Source organism: Erpetoichthys calabaricus, chromosome 12 (assembly GCF_900747795.2).
Source record: "Erpetoichthys calabaricus chromosome 12, fErpCal1.3, whole genome shotgun sequence".
Classification (NCBI taxonomy): Eukaryota; Metazoa; Chordata; class Cladistia; order Polypteriformes; family Polypteridae; genus Erpetoichthys; species Erpetoichthys calabaricus.
In genome coordinates, this window is record NC_041405.2 from 50,250,296 (window position 1) to 50,269,968 (window position 19,673).

General features: G+C 40.1%; 2 protein-coding genes across 14 annotated transcripts in view; both read left to right on the plus strand.

The window, feature by feature from the left end:
* Positions 1 to 19,673, plus strand: part of yipf6 (Yip1 domain family, member 6) — a 798,052-nt gene that overhangs the window by 96,785 nt on the left and 681,594 nt on the right. The gene's annotated exons all lie outside the window — the stretch shown is intronic.
* stard8 (StAR-related lipid transfer (START) domain containing 8) overlaps positions 1 to 19,673 on the plus strand; it is a 113,224-nt gene that overhangs the window by 54,882 nt on the left and 38,669 nt on the right. The window contains exon 1 of one of the 4 annotated variants that reach the window (XM_028815501.2): positions 4,203 to 4,433. The exons of 2 other annotated variants lie outside the window; for them this stretch is intronic. In XM_028815501.2, the coding sequence (XP_028671334.2) occupies positions 4,316 to 4,433 (118 nt within the window). In that variant the 5' untranslated portion in view covers positions 4,203 to 4,315. Of the gene's footprint in view, positions 1 to 4,202; positions 4,434 to 15,047; positions 15,193 to 19,673 lie in introns of those variants that run through there. One more of the 4 variants, XM_028815504.2, reaches the window with a different exon arrangement.

Genomic DNA, 19,673 nt, shown 5'->3' on the forward strand with positions numbered 1-19,673 from the left:
AGTAGTTATAGTATGTGTGTTGGGAAATTATTGAAAGTAAATGGATCTGAGATCAGATCAGCTCTGCGGTGACCTTTTGACTAGTCAACAGCCGTAAATCTGTTCATCTACACTCTTAAAAATAATGGTCCCTTATGGGTTGTGTGGCCACTGCTTGACAAAGAGCCATTTCATCCTGGGAAAGGTTCTTAGCATCTGAAAAGGTTCCTAATATGTGGACAAAACAGAAATCTTTCAAGAATAGTAGGCTACCTAGCAGGATACTAGAGATCAAGAAAACTTGAACTCAACCTATGTTTGCATGCAACAAGAATCATTTTAAAGGTATTAATGGTAATTTATGAAGCCTGTTGCAGATGTAAAGTAATAAAGGGTCTTTCTGAAATCTTCATATTGATGGTTCTTTTGGGAACCAAAAATGATTATGGCATCGCTCTGAAGAACAAATTTGGCACCTTTATCACAACCATGTGCCCAAGTGCTAATCTACGTCTGTATCTGCTGTGATGTATTCTTTGTTGACAGCTCTCTACACTTATGTTTTTCGAGTAATCTGATTTGTACATCCATGAAATAAACCAATTTTAAGGGCCTGATGACCTGAGATGTTCCTGTCCAGGCTTGCTTCCTGCCTTGTGGCCCCATGCTACTGGATAATAAAGTCATGGCTCTTTCAATTTCTGATTCTCCACATAATATGGTTCCCATTATTGTGCTAACTGTAAATGGTTGGTTTCTGGATGTGTTAAGAATTGATTTTAAATATTGTGGTCTTGCAGCGGTCATTGGATGTGTGGAGCTTGTGTATATAGCGGGATCTGTTTGATAAGCAGCAGGGGCCCTCCCAAGAACTTTGCTTTGCCCTTTCAAGAGCAGCAAAAAGTGCCCCTTTAAGCCAATTTAAAACTCTTTCCACTAAATGAAATGCTCTTGTTTGTGTGTGCTCATTTTGCAACAGCCCCACTGTGCTTGAACTTTGTTAAATGCCCACATTCTCTACATGTGTAACCATTAGGGTACGCTCTTAAAAGTAAAGATGTCAGACCAGTCCTACAGAATGATGCCATAAGGGAACCAAGAACCATCCACATGAAGGCCCCAGAAACAACAACAACATTTATTTATATAGCATGTCTTCAAACCGATGATGTTGCTCAAAGTGCTTTACAAGATGAAGAAAGAAAAATATAAAAATAAGATTAGGCAATACTAAGTAACAAAAAATAAAGTAAGGTCCAATGGCCAGGAGAACAGAAAAAACAAAACAAAAAAAAAAACTCCAGGGGGCTGGAGAAATAAAAAAACAAAATCTATAGGGGTTCTGAGGCCACGAGACCACCCAGCCCCCACTGGGCATTCTAACTAACATAAATGATCTCAACCAGTCCTAATGGTTTTCAGGCTTCACGTGGAAGAATTAGATGATGATGGTCTTGTGGACCTTTAGCCTTCGATCCATCAATGTAAGGACTACACGGTGCTGGCAGCACAGATCGCCACCACAGAAAACTGGAAAAAGAACAGCAGAGAAAGCAGGGTTTAGTACGGATTGCGGAGCCACGATAAAAATGATAATTAAATGCATATACAGAATATCAGGGTTACACTAAAATGAAGCTATAAGAAAGCCATGTTAAAATATGGCTTATTAGCCTGGTGAATTTTATCGCTAGGCTATTCCAGATTTTAGGTGCATAACAGCAGAAGGCTGCCTCACCACTTCTTTTAAATTTAGCTCTTGGAATTCTAAGCAGACACTCATTTGAAGATCTAAGGTTACGATTTGGAGTGTAAGGTGAGAGGCATTCTGAAATATAGGATGGAGTGAGATTATTTAAGGCTTTGTAAACCATAAGCAGTATTTTAAAGTCAATTCTAAATGACACAGGTAACCAATGTAGTGACATCAAAACTGGGGTGATGTGCTCGGATTTTCTTTTCCTAGCTGCATTCTGCACTTGTTGCAGTCGTTTGATGTCTTTTTTGGGAATTCCTGAGAGGAGTGCATTACAGTAATCTAGCTGACTGAAAACAAAAGTCTGTACTAATTTTTCAGCATCTTGCAAAGTTATAAGGGATCTAATTTTTGCTGTATTTTTTTAGGTGAAAAAATGCTGTCCAAGTGATCTGATTAATATGTGATTTAAAATTTAGGGCAGAGTCAATAATTACCTCTGAATTCTTTACCTCTGTATTGACTTTTTAGCCTAATGGATCAAGTTTGTTTCTAATATCCTCATTATATCCATTTTTGCCAAATACTAAGATTTCTGTTTTCTCCTTATTTAGTTTGAGAAAATTACTACTCATCCACTCAGAAACACAAGTAAGACATTGGGTCAGTGAACCAAGAGAGTCGGGGTTATCAGGCGCTATTGATAAATACAGTTTTGTGTCATCAGCATAGCTGTGGTAGCTCATGAGATAATCTGACTTAATGTTTGCATGTACTGTAGAGCGAAAAAGAGCAGTCGACCCAGAATAGATCCTTGTGAAAGGAAGAATTTTCTGCATGTTAGAAAGAACCTTTATTTATTTAGATCCATAACAGGCTCAATAAATACAATAAAAGATTTGTGAAATCCCAATGGATTCATGATTTTAAAAGGACCCTTGTGGCATACAATCACACTGACTAAATTTGGGTTTTCTTAATCTGTCAGTGTACTACTTTGGCCATATATTAGGGACTGTTGCAGAGCCCAGAGAACCAATTTCATAGGCAAGGAGCCATGAATGAAACAGTTCTTTGTCAAGCAATTGCAAAATGGCAAACCACAGAACCCAGTAAAGTGCCATTAAAGAACCATTATTTTTAAGAGTGTAGTTTGATAGCTGTAGTTTAGATGTATAGTGGTGTTAATAATTTTAAGATATGCTGTAATCTTTTGGTCATTGATGGTATCTTAACTAACATTTTATTCACAATACAAAAATGCATAGTTGAGTAATGGGTGCCCTTAGCCTGGTGGCTTGTGTAGTACTCGCGCTCCCACGATTCTGTAATGGAAATAAAAGTGTTTCAGAAAGGGGATGGGTTACTGTAGTTAAACAAGGTGATGATATAACTGAAAATTAGATAATAAAATGTCTGAAAATGAACTGGTGTGATTTTTTTGTCTTGCTAGTGGCAGTTACTGGTGTCTTGTTAAGAGTCGGCACCTGCTTTCCACCCGATGCTTACGACCTGCAGGCACCGGCTCCCATTCACCGCATATTTTAAAAAGCTAATCGAGAAAATTAATATTGTTTGAATCTGACGTGCTCGCATGCATGTGTCGCATGATCTTACTTTCACTTCCTCTTGAGAGTGTTCGAGGAGTTACCCATGATTAGCCCGCGATGACATTACAAAAGTTACAAACTCTCCCTGATCACCCAGTGCGCCTACGCCCCATCTGGTAATCGGTTGGCACTATTGTGCTGTGCGGGGTTCACATCGATTATTTAATGCAATTCTGAAAGGTTTAGTTTATGAACAAGCCCCAAATGGACAAGAGTGATCTCTGCTGACATCAGACCGGCTTCACATGACAGCCCATCCATTCCTCAGAATTCGCTCGACAGCGTGACATATGAGCGACAAGTGCTGTCATAGTGACATTGTGTTGTACCAGCAGTTTTCTTTTTATACGTCCGAGTTCAGGGTACCTGAGTGGTAACATGAAACATAAACTTCCTCACAGTAATTTTCATTCCGTTTTTAAAATGAAGCCTTTTATCGAAGGAGGATACAAGGGGCTTTCCTGGCACTTTGAAAGAAAAAAACACGCACACACATTAGAAACGTTTTAATTCTATTTTTAAAATACACTCTTTTATCGAAGGGGGTTATTAGGGGCTTTCCTGGCACTTTGAAAGAAAAAAAAACAGACACATACATTACAAACGTCTTGATTTTATTTTTCTAATAGAACAAATACTGTCCGATTACGTGTTTATTTCTTCTTAGCACAAAGGGACTCTCCCTCGATGTGTCTATTCCTGTGGTGTATTTGTGTACAACTACTCACCTTCGTGCGGTCTGATAGCCGTCGCATATTCATTACTGACGTGTGTCTTGTGACGCAGCTTGATGTATTAGTGGATTTTTCGATTCATAGATTAACATCGGCGCCACGAGACCTCCCAGTCTTCATTTATTAGAGCGGTGTAATAAGGACTACATAACCCAGAAGCCACTGTGTTCGTGAGTTCACTGTCCCCTCCCATTTTTCTGCTTGTAGTTTGAGACGAGGGAATCTCGACTCTATCCAGAAGTCGTGCTGGATGGGATGTGTTACTGGCTAATGTCGGTTCGTTCAGAGCATAAGGTATGACAAGTCGGAGTTGGGGCTCGCTGAGGCCCCGCTCTCTCAGCTTCAACTTGAGGGGATCAACGGGCAGAGCGCTGAAAATCCTAAGAAAGAAGATTGGACATAGTTATCATGGGGGTAAGTATATAGCGTGTCCATCCGTTAGGTCGGGCAGGGCGTGAAAGCTTGAAAAAACGTTTGACCAGCAAATAACTGTTACTGCCTTCGGGACGAAGCAGCAAGCATGCCACCCTTAAAAAATAGCCGCTTTAAAAAGTTGGTGGTGGCAGCAGTTGAGAGTTTCGGTGACGGTGTCATCTTTAAGGAGTGTTGTGTCAAGCAGCAGAGGCTCCAGCTTTCTCCGTTTGACAGTCCTGCGCGTTAGGGGGAAACAAGTATCTTGTCAAAGTGCAAGGCTGCTCGGATTGTTTAATGCGATGGTCTTTCATAACGTTAAGGTGTCTCGCGGCAACAAACGACCAAGTCTCGCTAGTAAAGCGTGGCTAGAGGCAGTACTGCTAGATCGATAGCTTATCCGATGTCCGCGCGTGCACGCTGCTGTTATTATTACTGCGGTCACTGACCTCGACCAGGGAAAGGCTGATGTAGAAAACTAATGGATCATCTTCAATGTATATCTTCAAGGAATGAAGTAGAAACATTTTCACTTTCTGGATCACTGATAAAATTATTAAAAAATTTCAGTATATTGGACTTGATTTTTTTTTCTTGCTACCAGCTTTTTATTATTTATTTTATACCGAGTACTATCGTTACGTAAATGGTAGTAATGATATTCTTTATTACAAACTATACTGTGCTTAGGTCCGTTTATGGCCTTCTTACTATTAGTGATTGACATTTCTGCTGTGATTATGGAGACTAGGTCAGTTTATGACCTTTTTACTATTAGTGAGTGACATTTCTGGTTTGTCATTGATCACTTTCATTGCTCATTACGTGTATATTGTTGTTCCTTGTTATTGTCAGATATATTTGTGATGTATACAGATTGCTTCAAATTGGTGTCCCATATACTGGTAATAGTGGAAATATAGTAGTAGCACTGTTGCTTGTACAGAGCACAGTGAAATTCTTACTTGCATGTCCCACCAATTTTGCAATATGTGTAGTAGTCACTAACTGGCCCCTTGCAGAGTGTATTAAAAAGCAGAATTTAATTGAGAAAACACAAATCTGGTTACCTGATTCACTACTTACTCTTGTTTCTATACTTCACTAAATAAAAGGGTGATTACGGATGCTGCAGGTATCATACTGATAGGCTGTTGCCTAATTAAAAGTTGGCTTTCTGTTCCCTTACTGCAACAAGTGATTGCCTCGCTCACTGCGTACTACTATTTGTGTGTTCCCACTTTCATCATTTACTCTTTCTGGCTAATTTTCAGTTCCAGCACCACCACTGCTTTCTGGATTTTGGTCCCCCATTGCTAAAGGAGGTCACTTAGTTGCATTGGATTATTATAATTACTTATTATTTGACAGACACCTTAACTATTCATGGTGACTTACAACATTTGAGATACAACTGTTTCCTAATTGGAGCACAGGCAGATGATGTGGCTTCTTGGTGATACAGTGTCAGTAGTGGTATTTGAACCTAGAGAACCTCAGGGTTTGAAGTCTATAGTCCAAAACCTTAACCGGTATGTGACACTGCTTGCCCAGATTAATATTTTAGTTTTTGGTACATTCTCACCATTTAAAAAATTTCCAGTCTTCTATATGGACAAGCTTTTCTATTCTGAGTGCTTCTGACATCTCCTGCGTCACTTGCCAGAGATTAGAAGGTTTAAATGAGGCGAAAATACAAATTCCAATTTAATCCCATGGATTTAGTGGATCTGCTGTAGTAAACCCGGTCTTGCTGGATTCTATGTGATTGTTAGCCTAATCTTCATAGAATGCAATGTGTTTAAAAGTGGTGTTATTATTATTTTTTTTTTTTGCAAATATTCCATCACATGCTTTAGGATCAAAATGGAAAAAATCGAATTGGCATAGTCAGTTGAGAGCTGCTGGAACCTACTTGATTATCCTGGCTTTTAATACTTGACCCAGCTGATATCCCTTGTTTTCCCCAAGCCCTTTCATCTGTTACTTCAGAACTATTGACTAGATCCAAATGTCGTACAAATCTGGATCTGCTTCAGATATTCTGGTTTACTTTCTATGAGATGTTTCTTAATTTCTCTGTCTATGAACATTTTTCAAGGAAATGATTATCATGGTTTGTTTAAATGCTAGAATGTTGGTGCAAGGTTAGTTATGGTAGGTTCATCTATGTGACAGACTGTTGAAACAGCAGAACTGAACTGGGACTGCTCTGGTTCAGCTGAGGAGAGAGGGAATGAATAGAAGCTGCCTTGTAGAATTTTGACATCAGTTTACCAAGAAGTCTTTTGTGTGTGCTCATGGGAAATGTGTCATTTTTTTCTGGCTTATTTAACAGTGTTTTAACTTTTTGTTTTTTGCTTTTACACAGATGTAAAATGGAAGTTTAGCTACCTTTGAGCAAAAAGGTACGAAACAGTTGATTTCAAAGCTTGCAGAATGATCTAGACCACTGTTTGCCAAAGTGGTCTATACGGACCCTCAGGGGTCGATTTTGACTTGCAGGGGGTCTATGTCAGTGAGAAAAAAAATTGGGGGTGCACGAGATGTAAATGGTGGTCCACGTGAGCGGACACAACATGTAAGAATTTTACTAGGTTCTGATTTGTTTCGTTCCAAATCCAAATATTTACTTGCATTTTGTGTCTTTTCAATAAAGGTATGAATAAAAATTGCACATGTTTTTCTTTTTTTACAATTGTCCACTCTACAAAAAACCCTATGAAAGTAAGCAGCACTGTGTCAGTTGCCAAAAACACATTTGAAGTTAATAAGTTTAGGAAAATTCAATATTAGTCAGGCAGGGGGTCTATGAAAAACAAAAAAATTGGTAAGTGGTCTACGGGGCAAAAAAGTTTGGGAACCTCTGATCTAGACTTTCCCATGGCCTGACCTTGGCTTTATGAATTCAAATGAGTTCCACCTTCCCAGTTCAAATTATTTAGTTATTTTGATGTGCTAAAAGATGGCAAACATTGAAGGGAAGAGTTGCATTGTGTCAGGGGTCCAGTTAAGTTTTAAATGATACATTTTTCCACCAGCCCCATGTCGCTATGCAGGCTTAAAACATGCAGTGTCATAAAGTAGGATCTTCAACATTCTGTCCTTGCTGAACCTAAAAAAAAGTAGGCGATGACCCAGGATGTTAATTATTATGCCTTATCAAAAGACAGGAAGGGCAGATATGATCGGGCCATTGTTTAGTTTGCCAACTGAAAGGTGCAGGTGTTTTACACACATGTGCCCAAAACGCTGGGCTTGGAGTGTAAAGATAAGGCAAGACTAATTATTTGACTAGAGGAAGCTAGTTAAGTTGGAAGCTAGTGTAATTCCTACATTCAGATAGGCACAAGGAGCCTTTTGAGTTAATAGAGTGGCTCCTGTTGGTGATGTGATGAACAACAGCTGAGTTGGGAGAGGAGTAAAATGGATGCCAAAATGCACTTGCTAAACTTTAGGGGGAGCTGAGTACTAAATATTTTTAAAAAAGGCCCTTCTGCCCTGCTCTATCATGTTATTTCTTTTACAGTGACCCATGTGTTGTCATGAAATGGGAATTTCTCGGTAATGTGCTGCTGTCCTTTAAGCCTCACACTGAATTGTAGTCATTTGAACCAGACGCATCTCGGGAGCACCATAAGACTTACCTGTTTGTTGATTCCTTTTATCCTGGGATGTAGATTTCTCTTAAAGAGGAGTATTATAGTAGAAACTTTGAAGCACACTATGTAAGCACGTGAAAGGAAGAATTTCACTTGACTCTGTACATGTGACAATAATGATCGAATAAACCAGTTAGTGTTCTGTACACATAACCATGCTACCACTGTAAAGTATTGAAAGATTGTAGTAACATTGGCTTCTGTGTAAAACAATGCAGAGTGAGTTTTGGGGCAGTGCATATGCATGGAGTCTGTGTGCCAGCAGAGGGTGCTGTTGCTCAGCTCCTTTTTATAGAACTTTCAAGTCCACTCTGCAGTATTTTTGCACCATTTTGGAAATAGACTCCCCATTTGCTTGGAAACTGGGACCCTTAGGGTGCTGGATTGAAGTAATTTTGTCCTGTAACACCTCTGCATGCTGCCTGACAGAGGTCTGCTTTTCTTTGGTGTCGCTTTTTCAGTGGCACAAACAGTTATGCTGTGGTGAGTTGGCCCCCTGTATTCACAAAGATGCACAGAGCCCCTCTTGTTGCCTGGTGGGGTCAGTTTCACATCAGCAGGCACCCTGCCATTCCTTGCTAATTTGTTATGAACTATTAATAGAGAGGGTGGTGTGCAGCTGAGCTCAATGAGCCCCATTCAGGACATGTGGCCAAGCCCGTATGGTTTTCCAACGGGTTCTACTCCACTTGCGTGAGATGCAGAGTTGTGGGTAATAAAACTCTTTTTTTCTGTTCATTTTAGGAAAGCATCCTACCATCTTTTTTAGGGATTTTTTAAATTAATTTTTTTTATTTAGTTATTTATTTTTTTGCCATTCTCAGACAGAAGGTTATGACCTCTAAATTGTTGTCATGGGTGCTTCTGCTCCAAAAAAAAAAAAAAAAGTGCAAACACCCTGTCCGTTTGCTGCTATTTAAGTCTCAGGACAGTTGTTGCCCCTTGGGATGCTGGGTATGCTCGAGGCCCCTATCGTGGTGGTGCCAATGTGTTGCTTGCTAGAATGTCTTTATGTGAGGTGAGCTTAGCAGAGGTCTATAATTGCCTGTCTTGTAGTGGAGGAATAGTTTCTCCGTGCCTCTATGCCATTCCAGGTATCAGAGCAGGATGAAGCAACTCTTACAGAAGCATTTTCTGTCTATCTTTAGTCTGGATCCTTTTCTTTTTTGGGTTAAGTGCAGATGCATAAAACACAGGACCACAAACCAATGGGGCGAGGCCCTCCCCCCCCCACCTCTCCGCCCATCGTCTCCTGGCAGCTACTCTTGGCTTGTCTTCTCTGTCAGTGATTGTCTATTGTTCTTAAGGATTTTAATGCGTGGCAAAGGAAGCAGTTTCCTGCATTTTCCTTTCTGTTTTAGAGTTTAGTGTTTTGGCGGGAGGTTAGTGGTTGGGGGGAGCATTTAGGGGGCACTTGGACTCTGGGAGATCCCATAGGATGATTTGCGGAAAGTAACGCCCATCCTCTGAATAGTCAGTAAATAAGAAAGGATACCTAACCTTTGCAGTATTGAGGAAGGCTTCTGGCACTGGGGCAGACATAAGAATTTATGTGAAATAATAAATGGGTTTCTGAGAATTAGGGAGGCATTCAAGATCTACGGCCATTTTTTTCATTCTGGATAGGGGAGTTATTTTGTAGATTAAGGCATTTCACATGGTGCACAATGCTGGAAAATCTGTTTAAATTTTGTTTGGAACAAGCCACCCCACTGTTCTGCCAGCTGTTCCTCTTTAAGTATAGGCTGGATGTGTTGTGATATTGCTTAGGTTGGCACAGTTCATTGCAGTGAACTGGTCTGCTGGTCTGTTCAGTCATGGAGAGTTGACATACTGTATAGGTTTGCATTCCTTTGGCCACTTTCAGTATATTACAAGTGGATTGGTGGTTTGTGTATGTTAGAGTGGTTTGAACCTGTGTAAGGCTCAGAACATCATTCGGGGCACTTCCAATGGTCACTTGGTTCCCGGGGGCTTCATTTATAAAACTTTTCATGGTTTTGAGTGTGCAAATCCAGCATACACACATTTCTACATAATTTACCCTTTATAAATCACAGTCATCTTATAAATATGTGTTCATGAAAGTGCCTCAAACCCCACCCTGGTCCACCCTGAAACACCCATATATGAACGATGCTAATCCACCGCATACATATGCAATCACAATGTTGCAGACCTTTGGCTGAGAGCGCAGCCACATAACGCATCCCGTAGTGTGAGATAGAAGTTCTTGTTTATTAACTAGAGGCACGCAAAGAACTTTTATTTGGTGGCCTAAACGCAGGTGTCAGCAACAAGTGGAAATGTGTCGAATGGCAACGTGTTACTGCTGCTGTAAATGCCATGAGGTCCAGCCACACCATAAGTGAAATTAAAGAAAAAAAAGGTCCAATTCCTGGTGACAAAGAGGTGACAAACTTTGTCAGATGGTTAAAGACTTCCAGCACAGTGGCCATGATGGAGTGAAGCTTGGCTGAGAAATTCCAGACCTGCCGGAAGGTTCCCTAAGTGACCACAGGTAGTCTAAATTCATGAAAAAAAGTTCTCCAGTGTTTGCAAATACATAGCAATAGTCCTCTTAAAAGTGAGCTAAAATACAGTCTGTACATAATTTTTGTCACATTTTAATATGTTTGTCACGTCAACGTACATTTTAATAACGGCTTGGTATGTGTCCGAGTTCACATGTTTTTGACTTGGCTGCTTTTCCCTACTTGATCAAGGGTGTCGTCATTTCTCAGTTTTCTTCTGAAATGTTGTGTACACGTGGGTCAGAGTTGCCGTACACATATGCTGCTGACGATCTGTGTATTGATTTTTGCCTCACGTTGTTGGCATACATGCCAGAGCAGCTTGGCTATGGTGTCATACAGAATGGTTAGGAAAGTGTGTAAATGATTTCTTTTGTTTTGTGGAAAGGCATATGCATGTTCTATTAACCTGTGTCATTGTATAAAGTGAGTCTGTGAGTCATGGCATGGTAAAAAGCTCTTCTACAGGCCAGTGGGAAGCAATATGTAGATCCGTTATGATTAAACAAAGTTGTATATAAATTTGATTTGCTTATCTGTAACATTATGTGAAGTACTATAGATGGCCTACAGCAGCATGCGTATTGGTCTTTCTTGCCAACAGCTCAGATTAAATTGATTTTTCTGGCCCATAGTAATGTATAGATTAGTCTATGACGATATACACTGATTCACTTTACTAATGTCAGTATTTAATGTGGTTCAGCTAGCCCAGACTAATGTTTGGATAATGTTGGTTGTGCATGTCCATGGCTGTATGTATTCTGAATCTTCTGGCCTGTGACAGTGTGAGAGGTGGATCATCTGTCATCCTGCTTTGTCCAGATTGATCCCATTGGTTTGTGACAGTTTGTGAATTTGTTTTACTTTCTCTTGGCATTGTGTAATGTAGTAAAGTTGCACATAACAATGTGTAGGTTGACTCTTCTTGCCCATGGCAGTGTTTCTCTGGTGATTTGTGATAGTGTCTAGATTGATTTTGCTTTCTTTACTGGATTAGTTTTCCTGTCACAGAGTATACATTATCTCTTAATGCCCATAGTTGTGTAAAAGCTGGTTTTGATGGTTTATCCCAATAGGTAGATAAATTTTAGATATGTATGAGGGAATTGTGACAGTGGTGAGGTCTGCGGTAGGAGTGATGGATGCATTCAAGTTGGAGGTGGGATTACATCAGGGATCGGCTCCGAGCCCTTTCTTATTTGGACAGGTTGACAGACGAGATTAGACAGGAGTTCCCGTCGACTATGGTGTTTGCTGATGACATTGTGATCTGAAGCGATAGTAGGGAGCAGGTTGAGGAGACCCTGGAGAGGTGGAGATATGCTCTAGAGAGGAGAGGAATGAAGGTCAGTAAGAACAAGACAGAATACATGGGTGTAAATGAGAGGGAGGTCAGTGGAATGGTGAGGATGCAGGGAGTAGAATTGGTGAAGGTGGATGAGTTTAAATACTTGGGATCAACAGTACAGAGTAATGGGGATTGTGGAAGAGAAGTGAAGAAGAGAGTACAGGGTGGGTGGAATTGGTGGAGAAGAGTGTCAGGAGTGATTTGTGACAGACGGGTATCAGCAGGAGTGAAAGGGAAGGTCTACAGGACGGTAGTGAGACCAGCTATGTTATATGGGTTGGAGACGGTGGCACTGACCAGAAAGCAGGAGACAGAGCTGGAGGTGGCAGAGTTAAAGATGCTAAGATTTGTACTGGGTGTGACGAGGATGGATAGGATTAGAAATGAGAACATTAGAGGGTCAGGTCAAGTTGGACGGTTGGGAGACAAAGTCAGAGAGGCGAGATTATGTTTGGTTTGGTCATGTGCAGAGGAGAGATGCTGGGTATATTGGGAGAAGGATGCTAAGGATAGAGCTGCCAGGGAAGAGGAAAAGAGGAAGACCTAAGAGAAGGTTTATGGATGTGGTGAGAGAAAAAATGCAGGTGATGGGTGTAACAGAGTGAGATGCAGAGGACAGAAAGATATGGAAGAAGATGATCCGCTGTGGCAACCCCTAACGGGAGCAGCTGAAAGAAGAAGAATTCTATAATGCTGTGTAGATTTACTTTATACACCAGAGGCTTTGTGTAAAGTGGTTCTGCACATCTTTTATACTGTAAAAATAGGTTCTACTAATCCATACTTGTATGTAGAATAGCTTTGATAACCTTTTGTCATTGTAATTGTTTCATTTTTGTCCACTGTTGGCTTTATGGCAGTGTTCCTGTTCTGTGGTTATTGATTCTGCTGTTGCTGTGAGTTTTGTTACTGATGGCATACTCTGTGTATCTGTTTTGTTGTGGCAGTGCTTGCTGGTAGTTCTGAAACCCTTTGATGAGGAAGCACAGCTTTCATATCCGTATGAATGGTTTAGTGCTCAGCTTGTTTTGTGTGGGTGAAAGTTTACTTCTCTTAACCTTGAACTTGTGTGCAGGTATTTTTTTTTATTATGTACTGTAACTGGCTCATGAGTACTGCTTGGTCATAAAATTGAGCCGAAGCTCAGATGAATCAGTGTGAGATGCAGATTGACAGCTCTTTGATTGATTGATATTTTGCTTTTAAGGCTTAATGTTGTGTTTCAGTAGAAGCGCTGACTGCCATGTCCCAAGAAGAGTGTGTACCTCTATGTCATGCTGCTCCACGTGAAACCTCTCACCGAAGACATTTTTGCTTTTATAACCACTACTTTTCTTTTCACTGCTTATTCAAAAATGTTTATTATATTACGTTGCTTAGGTGAAATGAGAAAGTGGAAGAAGAATAACATTTCTGTATGCTGTCTGTAACCTGAACTACAACTATTTCTGAGAATCTAAGCACTCTTCTAGTCAACCATATGTGAATCTGCTGATGGACATTACCTTTACTACTGCAAGAATTAAAATTAGCATTTCATCATTAATAAAGGTCTTTTGTCCTAGTTTAGATCTGGCAGTTAGATAGAAATCTGAAGCTTAAGTATTTTTTTCTGTACAAGGAGATATTATCAGCTCTCAGTGACAAAAAACTGGTGTGTGATGAATGGAGCATTAGCTAACGTGAGATGGGGTGCAAATAGTTAAACTGTTAGGTATTTCTCATCACACTGAGGTGTGGTACATTACACGGGATTAGGGATGTGCTGTGACCTGGTTTAGTGGCTAAACTGGAATTGGTGAAGCAACTTCTCTTTCAAGTCACACGTTGAAAATTGTGATCAGAGTCATCCCAACTGTGCACCTTACTGAGGTGACCCAAATATAGGAAGAATTTTTTGTATTAGAAAGGTTAAGTGACCTAGAGTGATGGCTTTATGAGTGTCATTATCTGATACTAAGTGTACCATAAAGCTCTGAGACACAGTGGTACTCTAGGAGCCTGTGTTAACTCTCACGTTGGTGTTTCCTTCATTCAGGATGATTAGTCCTGCAAGTCCTTAGATGCTTCGGAAGGTTTGTGAAAACAGGCATCACCACCATTACCCAAACGGAAGGGGTCAGATCGGTGATTCCCAATGTGGGGCAATTTGATTTTTTAGGGGAGCAATTTGAGAACGTAGGTACGTTAAACAATTTATAAATGAAAGAACAAATTCACTGTTAAAAATGATAGAAAAAAAATAAACATAATTTTTATTTTTATGTTTTACAGAGATGTTTATATATTTATATAAACATAGAAGGGATAGTGAAGAACGTTTTAATTTATGATTTTACAACCAGCTTGGGTTTTTCTACTTAGAAATCGTTTTTACCATTAAAATAATATGAATTGTAACAATGATTAAAATTTTTGCAATATAACAAAAATATAAAATGATCAAAATATTACAGAAAAAGCTGTCATTAAAGTTATTTTATATTTATGAATATCATGTCTCTTATGTTTTCAAAACTGTATTTGCTGCATTTTCATATTACTTCATATTATATATATATTTTTTTTTTTACAATTTCTTAGTAATTTCTTTGTCAGTACTTCAGCTATCCTTTCCCTCTTTTGTTTCCATGTTCTTTGGAAGCTTGTTTAGACCAAATTAATGACATTATGGGCTTCCTCCATGTGAGTAGGAGTTCCCTTTTTGAATAGGTAATAATAAGAATAAGGTATATGTTACAGTGGGGGACATCATGATTTTAGAGAGGCCAAGGTGGGGCATGGCCAAAAAAAGGTTGGTAACCACTGGGTTAAATAGTAGGTCTACCATTGATGGTACTTGATTTAGTCTTCCATCTGTACTCTCCCTAGCAGCCTATGTGTTTCCTGATTATTTGCAGTGGCCTCTGATGACGCATGAAGACTGGAGGTAGAAACCTGAGCTGTATTGGGTAATTATTAGTTTATTGGCCCTGAAAGTCTGAACTGTAGCACAGTGATCTCAGACTCACACTTATTGGTCCTTTACTGAGAAGGGGCTGGGCCATTACACATTTCAAGCTGTGGGTCCTTTTACCTGCTTCAGAGACGTGGAGGCACTGACAACGGCTGAGCACATGGTAGTGCTCAGCCAGCGACAGCGGGACACCCCAAGCAACTACTGCAGAACATAACGATGCGGATGAATCCTGTTGACAAGGCGTCTCTTTCACAGGGTAAAGTAATTGAAAAGAGGGGTCTGGATACACGGATGGGAAGCAGGGGTCTAAATTCAGAGGGCTTACTGATGTGATGTGATATCACCATGTGGTGGAATGTCAGTGTCCTCTGTGGTATGACTTACTACATCATGATCAGGCTCCTCTTGGCATTTCAAACAAACTGCTCGTTTTCATCAGATAGTTTTACTAAGGCCTCAGAGCAGAGGCTGTTGTTTAAAATTGAGCTTTTCTGTGAAAACTAGTGAAGCTCTCTTCACATAGATAACTTTGTCAGCTAACATGGCTTTTAATAATAAAGATCCCGTCTGCCATGTTCCTTTTTTTCTGTAGTTAATTGAAAGCACTAAAGTTTGTTCTGAGACATTTGAATGAAGGAACTCTTGATTAATTATTTTTTCAACAGTTGAGTGGGGGTGGTGTGTGGTCTTATGCTTATCTGAGATTAATCGACCTCACATGGTAATGGCTTTGTCCAGGCATCCAGACTCCAGTTCCTCTTTTATTTTCAGTTCTGTGCTATTTGCCTAATCCTTCAATTACACCCCGTGTGTGAGATGTGGAGCCCTTCTGCTGTCATAGTACACAAGATGGACTTGGTATTTATCAGCAGTTTTCTGCCAGTTGATTTGCGTTCTTAATTGGTTTTGGAGCATTGTGGCAGTGCCATCTGTTTCCTGTCTTGCCACTGGTCATATTAGGTATGCAATAAAGTTTGTTCAGGCCCCTTCTGTTCAGGTGAGTGAGCAAAGGTTAGAGGAGGTTCTTTATGTCTTACCTCAACAGAGGAGCTCTGTATCTTTAAATGCTCTTGCCTACTTTAAAAGACAGATCTTTGCCTTCTTCTAGGGTTGCTGGTGGAATCCTCAGCTTTTAGAGACAGAACCCTGCTGGAACAGGAAAGACAACAGAGCATAAGAGACAGTCCTGCTTACTGATAGGCGCCTGACCCCCAAGTGCTGTCATTCTCGGCCCCAAAGGTTGAATCACTTTGTATAGAAAGGACAGCCTGTCTCCAGGTCACAAATAGCTAACCAGGCTTTCAGTGAAGCACTTGGTTAATATGTAACATATTGTGTGGCTGAGGAATTCAGATTTCTGCCCTAGTCACGTACCCTGATTCTGTTTTAACCTTGCATGGCCCCTAGAAGCAAAGCTGTAACTACACGATATTCACTTCTCATTTTTGGTGGAAAAAAGAATCAATAATGTGAGGCTTTCTGCCTGCATATTGTGTATATATTAAGCACCTTGTGTATAGATAGAATTCTTTATTGTCATTATGCATACACATAATGAAATTTTTGTTGGTGGGACTCGGCTTCAAGGCAGAATACTTAAAATACACAATGCACTATAAATAATAAAATAAACATAATAAGTACAGTATAAAAGACAGCAGCAATATAACATCATCAAGTCCAGACTTTTCCTGAGATAGTACTCACAGCTCTGGGGAAAAAGCTGTCTTTCAGTCAGCTGGTGCGTGTTTTTAGGTTTCTGTACCGCTTTCCCAAAGACAGTGGTACTAACAGTCCATTTCCCGGATGGGTGGGATCCGCAGCTATACATTTGGCCCTCTTCTGCACCCTTCCAGCATATACAGAGTCCAGGAGTCCAGGTCTAGGAGTATATGGGAAAGGTGCTATATAAATAAATTATTATTATTATTATATAGCACTCTGGCTTAAAGTTATAACTGTTTAATTCCCACACATCTTTTCAGATTGAAGGGAAAGGGGCAGGTGTAGTCACTGGTCTGTGTGGGAAACCTTATTCTGGTGGATTATTGGTCACTACAGATGAACCTTTTTTTGCCAGGCCCCTGGCCAGTATGAAAATTCTCCTCACTGAATGACTTTTTATTTTGGAAGACCTCTATTTGCTAAGTTACAGGTCAGCCTGGATCAGTCCTTCTGGCTAAATCACTGTTTGGTATGAATAAGCCACAATTGGCCTTACACTGGTTAGTTGGGAACCCTTGCTTTGCTATGTATTATGAAGATCTTGAGTCTAGATAAGTGATCAGTGTGGGGTACCTATAGACAGTGTCAATGATCATGATAAGATAACGTATAATTGCTAGACCACTGTTTAGTAGGGGGCGGCACGTTGGCGCAGTGGTAGTGCAGTTGCCTCACAGTTAGGAGACCTGGGTTTGCTTCCCGGGTCCTCCCTGCGTGGAGTTAGCATGAGTTTCCTCCGGGTGCTCCGGTTTCCTCACAAAGTCCAAAGACATGCAGGTTAGGGGCATTGGCGATCCTAAATTGTCCCTAGTGAATTTCCCATTGGGATTAATAAAGTATCTATCTATCTATCTATCTATCTATCTATCTATCTATCTATCTATCTATCTATCTATCTATCTATCTATCTATCTATCTATCTATCTATCTATCTATCTATCTATCTATCTATCTATCTATCTATCTATCTATCTATCTATCTATCTATCTATCTATCTATCTATCTATCTATCTATCTATCTATCTATCTATCTATCTATCTATCTATCTATCTATCTATCGTGTGTGTGCCCTGTGGTGGGCTAGCGTCCTGCCTTGCACCCTGTGCTGGCCCTGATTGTCTCCAGCAGACCCCCATGACCCTGTGTTAGGATATAGCGGGTTGGTAACTGACTGACTGACTGTTTAGTAGTGGAAGGCCATCTATTCATTTTTTTACCTTTTATTTTATTTTAATTAATTCATTAAAATTAATGAATTATTTAAGTGTCTGAGAATCTGAGTCAGTTTTCCAGTTTCTTGGCAGTCACACCTACTTACATTCTCTCCATTTGGGGTCACCAGTTACCCAACATGCATGTCTTTGTGATGTTGTCAAACATGTGAATACTATTAGAAACTAAACTGTGTCAGTGTTGGATTGCCTTTAACGGTGAATTGACAATCAGTTCGAGGAAACCTCTATTTATTAATTCAGTTGAAACCCGTGGTAGATTTCAGAATCCTCCTTGCTTCCTTGTCATTGTAGTCATTAGCTTCTGTTTCATACTGGTATCGTAATGGACTGTACTTGTTAAGGTGATGTTTTATGTTTGTGCATACTGGCTCATTGGTTACTGCCACATTCAGTGGAGAATTTCAGTAAATATTATCAGACCGGACTTGAACTGGAATGGGGAAAAGTAATTGTAGGGTTAGAATATCCATTTCTATCACCTTAGCAAATCACGGCCTCTGCCTGCCTTGTGTTCACCTTTCTCTTGTTTCGTTTTCAGGTTTTTCGAGCAATGAGTTACTGTTAAGCTTGTAAACATTCCCAAGGTGATTTTTTTCATTAGATTCCTGTAATCCCAGTGAAGCAGTCAAGACCAGTGCTGTTTTTATTTCCACTTCATTAGCCCGTGATACTTTTCTCTGGGACTGCAGGGTGTTTTTCCATTTGCATTAAATGACTGTTTGGGTCAACTTGACTTTCTGCTGTTTGTTCATTGCTGAACGAATGTCTGTCTTTCAGTACTAGCCACTGAACTGTAATCTCACTAATATAAGGCTGTGGATTTCTCTTCTCTGTCTCTATATGAGCACTGGTATGGTTAAGGTTTTCCTCTGCAGTTATAATCCCACATGCCTTAGTCCTAGTTGCTTACCTGTAACAAACTTTTTCTGAGAATGCAGGTGTTTAGTCAGGTCAACTTCAGTGTTCTTTCACTAAATGATCTGAAGGTTTCACTTTCTGATATAAACACAAATGGATGTGTGTGTGTTTTAGTGTTATCACTTAGGGATTAGCCTTGGAAGCAGGATGAGCTTGCGTGATGTTTAGTTAAGGAATAATTGGAAGGTTAGAATGAGCATATTAGATAGACAAGAGTCAGGGATGGAATGAGCATGGTGGATATGTTAACTTTTTATGTGTGGATTATGGTTATGATGAACCCTGTGGTAAATGGCTACTTCGATGACTAGGTTGAGCCTTGGGAAAATGGATAGGACAGTCTGGGGAAAGACTGAAAGTATGCATTAGAGCAAGGGCATCAAACTCGGTTCCTTGACGGTTGCAGTGACTGCAGATTTCAGTGCCACTATTTTCCTATTTATTTAATAAACCAGTAATGGCACACTACATGATAAACATTCAGTGAATACACTTGACTTGAGCATTCATAGTTTTCATACTCTTTCTCTGAACATTTAACATTTGTTTGCTCAGAGGTTGATGCACTTGCTGCTTCCTGAGCAGCTCTTCTTTTCTCCACCCTAGCGACCCGCTTCTTCTCTTCTAACGTTGGCATCTTTTCGCGTTAAAACTGATTAAGTTAGTGTTTGTGTTGCGATTACTTAGTACGTTTTCCTTAATTTTTCACTTAAGTTTGCAATATGCCTCAAGAATGAGTTAAGATATGAAGAGGTAGGGGAAGTGACGGCGAAGGTGGTAGGCAATGAGAACGGCACCCATACGCATGTACCACATGGCCGCCCTGCTGGCCGCTGCCGAGAGTTGATTCTACAATA